General features: G+C 40.3%; 1 protein-coding gene across 3 annotated transcripts in view; it reads left to right on the top strand.

Annotated features, from left to right (window-relative positions):
* EPB41L4A (erythrocyte membrane protein band 4.1 like 4A) overlaps positions 1-9,273 on the top strand; it is a 258,505-nt gene that overhangs the window by 126,405 nt on the left and 122,827 nt on the right. For all 3 annotated transcript variants that reach the window (XM_019659141.1, XM_019659144.1, XM_019659142.1), the window contains exon 3: positions 5,338-5,389. In XM_019659141.1, the coding sequence (XP_019514686.1) occupies positions 5,338-5,389 (52 nt within the window). The remainder of the gene's footprint in view (positions 1-5,337; positions 5,390-9,273) is intronic.

The raw sequence follows: 9,273 nt of genomic DNA, 5'->3' as shown, positions 1-9,273 counted from the left end.
TTATTCAGCTTTAGCTTCAGGTGTACACTGCAGTGGTCAGGCATCTACACCATCCATGAAATGATCTCTTATAGATGGTCAACTCTCTTTAAACTCCTTTAGATCAAGAGGTTGTTTTGTTATTTTGACGAAAACTGTGTATGCTTTCAAGGCCTTTTTTTGATCTGTAGGAGACATAATTAAATATCATTGTAGTATTCTTAAATCCTCCAAAGGAGAATCAGCATTATACCCACTGTACAATAAGATGCAGCAAAGCTTTTATTATTTCATGCTATCCTTGCTTTATCTGAAAATTTTTAGGGCTTATTCTACTATTAGCACTTAAGGAGACTCCAAAAGAACAGTTGTCAAATGAGAGGTTCGACCCTGAATTTTGAAGGTCAGGGTATTGATTTACTGGGCAGTGTTAGAGTTTTAAAATCTTATCCTGAGACTGTTACCAAGGAAATTGATGAAATTGAGACATTATCAGCCAAGGTGAAGGAAAGACGCTCAGGGCGTTTAGCCAAGACTGTCAGAGCGTAAGAAGGAACTTGTGCCCATCTGTCACTCTCCCGGGTTACATAAATACCATTATCAGGATTGATGGGACTGAAGAGGTAAGGCCACCTAACTGCTGGCTTCTTGCACCCTGGCAAAGGGTCAGAGCCAAGGAGGGTTGTTGTTTTGCCTCTCCAGTGGTTGGGTTTTGGGGCTGCGGTCTGTTAACATTCTCCTTTGTCCGGAAGCCCGCCATAGAAATCAAGAGAAAAGAGCAGGGTCTGCTTCTGTTAAGTATTATCTTATCTTCCTGCAAAATAGGACCCGATCCAGCTTGTGAGGATGTACAAACTACAGGATATAATTTGGAAATTGGAGAGAGAAAGGAGCCGGGGAAGAGGAAGAGTGATTGAGTGAAAGATTTTTCCAGAGAATGAGCAGCTTGAATGTTGAGAGAGAATGAGAGAGAGAGGGCTCTCTCTCCTTGTGACTGTGTAGTAGGCAAGACAGCTTCACATCAACGTGCAGTTCTGAAAAGCCATTCGGTAGCCAGGGCCCCAAGTAATTGTGCTTAGCTCTCTGCCCCTCCCAGTCCCTCTGCCAGGGGCAGGCAGCACTGATAGTACTCAACTGTAAAGTACCTGAAGTATTATATTCTGTGTTGTCACTTAAAAACGGACCCATGTGCTTTAAGCGCAGTTGAGCTGGTTGATATGATTTTTGTAAAAGTTTAAGGCTCTGTGTTCCACTTCTGTATTTTGGAGAAGTTTTTACTCATGAGCACACTGCTCAAAGGTATTTTTCTTCAGTGATGCCTTCCTACACTCACCCTGCAGAGATAATTTTCTTTGTACCTAATGTTATTATCTCATACATACTCATCTTATACATATTATCATCTCACAGCACCGTATTGTAATTATGCGTGTGTGTCTCCCACTAGGTTGTGCGTGCCTCCAGTTAGGGGTGGATGTCAGTCATCTTTGTTTGCCTACACTCTGCAGGACCAAGTCTAAAATAACATATAAAGAACATGGATAGTGGGTGCTCTGTAAATGTTGGGTCCAGAATGTAGGCCCTAAAACTGGGATGCTGTGTTCATTGGCAGATTCGTGTGCCCTTTTTTCTCACTGGTTACGAACAGCTGCCTGATGTGTTTCATGATGATCAGACGTGCTATGTTTGCTTGTTGATAATGAGCAGTGACAAGCGCCTTCATAGTATGGCTGCTTTGGTTCCAAGGGCATTTCTTTCCCTTGGTTAAATGTAAGTGAGTTTTACATTTTAAGGTGTTTGCTTATGAAACCTGGTGACTCGTGTTTATTATTATGTTCTGGGGCATTTATCATCATCTGACCTCTATGACCCTTGGTTTCCATTTGGATCAAATGAGATTTGTGCATGCTGAGTGCTGGCTTGATGCTTAGCATTTCCAGCACGCTGACCAAACAGCCTTCGACTGTCTTGACTCTTTTTTTTTTTTTGCTGCAAAATTGTAATTTCTAACTCATCTCAGAACCTTCATTATACTTTTTCACCTTACACATCAGATTGCTCTCAAGGAAAGAGATTTATTTTAAAAGCATACAGATCATCATTAATGCGAACAATTTTAGTAAGTTAACCAGTCTTTCTTGTTACATTTAGTGAAAAATACCTTTTCTATGTTCTTTACCTGGCTTTTTAATGAATGAAAAACACTATGGAGGCAAAAAAAAAAATGGTTTGAGAAATCTGTAAAGGTTGTTTTTTGGGGATGATGATGTTAGAAAGAGAGATTAAGAAGCTTTCTTTCAATTCCCGTTTCTTATTAGTTTCAAGATGAGGATAGACAGACTGGTAAGACCAGGGGCCCTTGCCCTTGCCTGCCTCCTCTCTCCTCGTCCATCCTTGCCCCTCCCCTGTTTCTTACCCTAAGCACTTATTGAGCCCTCACGTGTAAGTGAGGGCCTAAAATTAAGACCTAATATTATACATACCTGGACATCTGAAGGAAACTGAGGGAAACTGGAAAAACTTCTAATGGCGCAACTCCAAGTCCCCTCCCCAAAGTGCTCTTACAGATAGAGTCCCCTCGACAAATAATCCTCCAGGACCCCAGCTGGCTGACATCGTGATTTTGCCTTGTGAAACTTGGGTCAAAAAAAACAGCTGACCTGCCGAACTTGGAGATTATAAATGGGTATTGCTGTAAGCCTCTCAGCGTGTGCTGCTTAGTTATGGCAGCACTAGAAATCTAACACAAGTGAGTATTTTATTCTATCTTTTTTTCAACAACAGAAATGTATTCCTGGGGCCGGCCGAGTGGCTCAGTTGGTTAAGAGTTGGCTTAAGAGTGTGAGCTCTGAGCAACAGGGCTGCCAGATTGATTCCCACATGGGCCAGTGACGCTGTGTCCAAACTGAGCTGTTGCTGAGCTGCCAACAGGTGGCAGGATGGCTCAGCTGGTGTAACAACAAGATTGTCTGTTCGATGGTGGGCTATGCCCACCCGCAACTAAGACTAAACTCAGCATCTTGAGCTGAGCTGCCACCCGGGTGGCTCAGTGGATAGAGTGTGCACTCTTAGCAGCGAGGCTGCTGGTTCGACTCCCGCATGGGATGGTGGCTATGCCCACCCGCAACTAAGATTGAACACAGCACCTTGAGCTTAGAGGCCACGAGCTGCCGATGGGCAGCCAGATGGCGACTGGCGCCCTCTACAACTAAGATTGAAGAACAACTTGGCTGGTCCCCTTCCCCAATTCCCCAATAAAATCTTTAAAAAAAAAAAAAGAAATTTATTCCTCACAGTTCTGAAAGCAAGTATTTAAATATGGTTAGTTGTGTGTTTCTCTTGGTTTTATCCTCTTTGACCGTGTTATTTAACATGAATGGCAAGAAACAGTCCACCCGCCTGGTGTTTCCATTTCATGAGAAGTGGAAGCTATGAGACGCATCCATAGCTTGAAGTTCCAAGAGGAAAAAGGGCCTGCTCTGTGTCTAACCCATGGCTTAGCATTTGGGTGGATTTCACTGTCCCTGGATGAATCAGTGCTGCCCTGTGAACTGTTATTTTAGCCTCAGAGCCACGTCTCTAGTCACCGTGGACTCCAAAAGCAGTTCACTGATTCCAGCCTCAGCTTCAAACACATTTTTTATTTTAAAAGTGAGTGACTTTAGATCTTCAAATATTGAGAAATTATTAGGAGCAGAGTAATACACATTGTGTTATAAGTTGTTACATATACTGGGGTGCCAAAAAATGTATACACATGACTTGTATTCTTCTTATCAGTATATATTCAGTAGTATGATTTTAATACAGTTTTTTCCTTTCTTAAAATGTGTATTTTTTTTGGCACCCTCTGTATATGTTAATTTACTCTTTAAAAATGTTGAAAAACTGAAACTGCTTTGCGAGTGACAAATTGTGAAGATTTTAGATTAGATAGAGTTTAGTCCTGTAATAAATCTTAAAATAAAATGATTATGACATATATTTAGTATGAATAATTGTCATTATATATAATTAGGAATGAAAGGTAAGGGGATTGCGAAAAATATTACAATTAGTATGTATAATTACTGCTGCTGTTGTATAGCAGAGCAAGCATTTCCGCCCTTGATGGGAGGGGCAGGGAGGTCAAGGAGGTTCCCCGGGATTCCTTTTGCGGCCCCTGATCCCTGACCCAGGGTGTCAGGGGGCGTGTCTGCAGCAGGATGAACACCAGAGTGCTGGGAGTGAAGTGGCTCCAGGTGAGCCAGTGCCTGCTTCCCTTCTGTGAGAACCCCTTCTGCATTCAGGAGCACAGGAAAATAGAAACTGGCTAGCTCGGCCCTGGGATCTCTGACATTCGGTAGGATGGTGGGGGAGAGGGTGGGCTCTGGAATCCCTCCAGCTATGTGTGCGTCTGGGAGAGCCCGGATGCCTCCACCGTGTTTCTCCCCTGCTCTTCCTCCATGGAGATGAAGCTGAAGACTTGTTTCTTTTCCTTTCTGTGATTTTATTTCACAAGGGTGAGATTTAAAGGAAGGCCTCTAAATTTTCCCATCACCATCTGAAATTGTGTTCATTAAATATTAATTTGAATTCATAAGCAAGTACCTCAGGCTAGCTAAAGGCACTTATTAAGATGACCCTTACATCTAAATAATAGTCGTCACTAGATGTGTTACACACTTAGTATGAGCCAGGGGCTATTTTAAAGACTTTATGTGAATTAACTGATTTATTCCTCACAGCAAGCCTATGACAAAGGTTCAGAGATGTCCAGTAACTTGGTCCAAGTTACACGGTGATGATGAGGGGAGAGCCAGACGGAATCCAGCGGGACCGCTCTGGGACTTGGACTGTCCTCAGCCACTGCGCTGAGCTGCTTGTCCTGGAAACTTAATGAGGGTTTCATTTAATTACTTTCTTCCTTACCTCCAGCAGCGATACCTGTAGGGAACAGGACTGGAAGTGAAGAGGGCGAGGACCTTTTAGGGGGTGACATGGCTTTTGGAGGGTTGTGATGGGGACTTTCGAAGGAGACTTGGGAGGCGTTCTCTGTGGCCATTGTTTTCCCACCAAAAGCTTCAGACAGTCACTCATTTGCATCTTGATATTACTGATCTTATAATTAGTACGAGAATCCAACTAAGAGCCCAGCAAGTACTGTTTCTCTTCTCTGGTGTTCTCTGAACATTGACATCATTTTTCTTTTAATGTCCTAGCCACAGAGAGCTCTTATGTTGTGTGTATATATGGTAAATTAAATGCTTTACTTATTATTTAAATGTCATTTAAAGGAACACTTTGCAAATGTTCTTGAAGTAAAGGCCAATGGAAAGCAACTAATTTCTATTAACTACCCTTTTCTTCCTCACACAGTATTGGCTGGATCCTGCAAAAACACTTGCTGAACACAAAGAACTGATCAACAGTAGGTATTTAATTTTAACTTTGTTAAGAGGTGCCTTGAAAATGATACAATGTCCATGATTAGTTGGGTGCAGGAATAGGCTTTAGTGCTACAGAGGTGAGTACTAGTACTCAAGTGCCAGACTATGGAAATCGGTATGTGTACATTTCCAGGTCTCTGCAAATTCTGATTAAATTTGAAAGGTTCTGAGTGGATATTAGTATTGAATTTTGCTTGGAGCATGTCTGCTCTTGACTTTAGTCTGTGTTTTTTTCTAGCTGCTTGTCTTTTAATTTTCATCTTAAAAGGGAAAAGGCAGAGACACTGATTTGGAAAAAGAGGTGGATATCCAGCCTTTTAAATTGCTCAAGCTTCTTGGGTTAAGGAGTGGTTTTATCACACTATTCAGTTTGCTGAGTCAGTAACTAAGAAGTGCCCTGTGACCTAAGAGATTTCTATGGCTTCAGAAAGTACCCATCTATTTTGCTTTTGGTTTTATTAATATGAATATTACTAGGTGAGACAGTATAATTAAAGTTATATTTATTAACCTTAATTTCCATAACCCAAGTTGTTATTTATAAATGAGTGTGTGGACCGTGTATACACCCATACTTACAGTCCTTAAGAGTGCAAAAGGAGTAGTTATTTTTAAAAGATTATCTTTTTTAAAATTATGGTAAACTATATAATGTAAAATGTATTATCTTAACCATCTTTGAGTGTATAATTCAGTGGCATTAAGCACATTCACATTGTTGTGCAGCCATCGCCACTATCCATCTCCAAAACTTTTTCATTGTCCCAAACTGAAACTCTGCACTCTTTAAACCATTTTGCTTTAACATGCAAATTATTGCTAATAAGACCTAGTGGATTCTTCGGGCCCTTATGACCCCCATTCTGAGTCTGTGCTTTCCATGTATACCGGCCCCTTCCCTGCAGTAAAATAGGTTCCATGGCGCTTCACAAACCCCAAGGGCAGGAACATACAGTAAGAAAGAAACACTGATATTACAATTGAAGAAATATTATTTAACTGAAGAATACATCGTTTTTATATTTTATCTCATGAAATAGTTTGATAATTAATGAAGGATAAATGGCTCTCTTATCTCCAGTAGATTAGTTAGAAAGAATATGTGTAAAAATGGCAGCACAGCTAGTCACCAAGATTCTCATGGGTAAGTCTTGATTTATTTATCCCTCTGCTACTGGGAGACTCTTTGTTTAGTTTTGTTTTTTGTTTGTTGTTATTGGGAGACTCTTTATTATCATTAAAGGCCTTGAAATTAGTCTTCACAAAAGGTAGATGAGAGGATTCACAATTTCTGGCTTCTATATTTTTTACTAAAGTAAAAGAATATTACCTTGCTTTACACAAGGATTTCTTAAAGGTAGAATGGATTCAAGATAATAATAACTTAGGAATTTGCTTCATCAGTGCCTGATTTTTATAGTCAGTTTTAGAATAAGAAGCCGAAAAATATCTGGCTTGATACATCCTTGCTCCGGTGTCCATTTCCATAGCCTGTGACTGAACTATAAAACAGCTGTGTATATGAACGCATTTGCTTACTGGAAAGGCATTATAATTTTTTCCCTGAGAGGCTGCATGGAACAGCAGCAGAAAGCACTGAACTCTGGGTATTAGCAAAGCTGGTTCCCAGTTTGTGATCCTGTGATCTTAAGCAAGTCGCTTACGTCCCTGGAGCTTCAGCTGCCTTGCCTATGTTACCAGGTAGTTGTTGAGAATCAAGTGTTTAGGACACATTTTTGTAGCTTCTCAAAGGTCATGATGCCTTATTATTATTTGGAACACAAGCCATTTTATGCAGAAGTGGGCAATGGAGGGTTGATTTAGGCTGTAATTCCGTTAAGAAAATTAACCCAAACCAAATGTTTGTAATTCTGTATTTTTTGAACTCCTGTATAATCTCTCATCACTAAACATGTCTGAAGTGGCTGGGCTTGGTCAGTAGGGTGTAATCTGTCATGTCTCAGAGAATAGAAGCAACTCTGTACTCTGGACAAGGCCTTCTTCCCTTTGTGAACCGTCTCAGCAGCATCTGTGCTCCTCCCACCCCCAGATGCCAGCCCCAGTGGCCTGCGGGCACAGGCCGACCCATCTGCTCCATAACACAGAGCTTGATTGACAAAGACGGATCAGCAGAGGGTGGACTTCCTGGCTCTTCTAAATATTTAATAATCTATGCCTCCCTGACATCTCTGTGAAGGCGTAGAGGTGTGTTTAACAGAAATACAAGCACAGTGATTAAGTAAACATAGAAATTGAACATATGGAATTGAACTCAAATGACGAAAAATTATAACAAAGTTTCTTTTAAAACTTAGTGTTTATTTTTATTTATTTTTATTTTTATTTTTTATTAATAATTTTAGGTGTACAAAACAATGCAAGAGTTATACTCTTCACCCCTCACAAATGATAACCCCCCTCCCCCTATCCACCGCCCCTCTGACATCGTATATAGCTGTTACAATTCTGTTGACTCTTAAATAGCTTTGGTTTTGTAATATTTTTATATATTTTTATTTTTTATTAATAATTTTAGGTGTACAAAACAATGCAATAGTTATACTCTTCACCCCTCACAAATGATAACCCCCCTCCCCCTATCCACCGCCCCCCACCCCCGATATCATACATATCTATTACAATTCCGTTGACTCCACTCCCATACTATACTCCACATCCCATGACTATATATGTATTAAATTATAGTTGACATACACTATTATTTAACAGCAGCTTCAGATGTACTGTGCAGTGGTCAGGCGTCTACGCTGTCCATGAAGTGGTCTCCCTAACAAGACATGAGTCCCCCTAAAAAATATTTACAACATTATTGATTATATTCCTCCAAAAAACTTAGTTTTTAAAGAAGCTCTAGCATAAGAAGTGCCTATATTGGAAGGCATAGATGAGGGGAGAGGAGCGGGGTCTAGGCTTGGTTGTCTTGTGTACCAGAAACAGGGCTTTGGGATTCTACAAACATAGCATGTGTGTGTCATAACACTAATAAATAACGACTAGTTTGTATCTTATAGATGCATTATGGATTTATTACCTTTTGCTCTATTTAATGTCCTTTCCCCAGCTTCTAAATTTGTGACTTCATTTACTCAGTTAAAAATGAAAATGGAAAGACTAGGGTTACTCTATGTCAACTACACAGTAGCAGAGACGGGATCCCATGTGTAGATGGAAGTATTTTTGCTGAGGTGCATACTTAATATGTTTTTCTTTTTTATTTGTGTGAGAGAGCTTTTGTTTAAGGAAAAATTAGAAGCTAGGACTACCAATCGGTGCACCAGGTAACAAATCTGTTTTAAAGGTTTTAATATATGATCTAGTTAACACACTGCTAAGAAGTATCCACTTTTTCAAACAGTGCAGGTTAGATTCATGTCTTCTGAAATCTTGTGTTCTAAATAATAAGGCATCTAGTAGAAGCATAATATTTACAATGTGATTGGTACCCAAAGGGCTTGTGTCCTCTTTCACAATATGAGTTTTTAATTATATTTTATATTTGCCCATGTAGGTATAATTCCAGGCTTTGTTTTGTATATATATATATTTGGTATTGGTACACGTAGTTCTTGTGTGTGTGGTAAATCACTGAGATGAGAAATGTCTTCTTAAATATGTAAGAACACATTCTTAGATTCCGAAAAGTTTAAGAATGAGACATACCAGGGGTGCCAAAAAAATGTATACAAGTGGACACTTTGGTCAACGTTGCTCAAGCAGTAGTTCACCGTAATCAGAAGTGTCTAGGGTTCCCCTTTGGGCCGGCCGAGTGGCGCGATGGTTAAGAACTCGCTTGGGATGCCAGAGGGCCCCGGTTCGGATCCCACATATGAGGGCCAGTGACACT

This window comes from Hipposideros armiger, unplaced genomic scaffold (genome assembly GCF_001890085.2).
Source record: "Hipposideros armiger isolate ML-2016 unplaced genomic scaffold, ASM189008v1 scaffold_296, whole genome shotgun sequence".
NCBI lineage: Eukaryota > Metazoa > Chordata > Mammalia > Chiroptera > Hipposideridae > Hipposideros > Hipposideros armiger.
The sequence above is the reverse complement of the archived record's forward strand: the minus strand, read 5'-3'. Positions and strand labels throughout refer to the sequence as shown.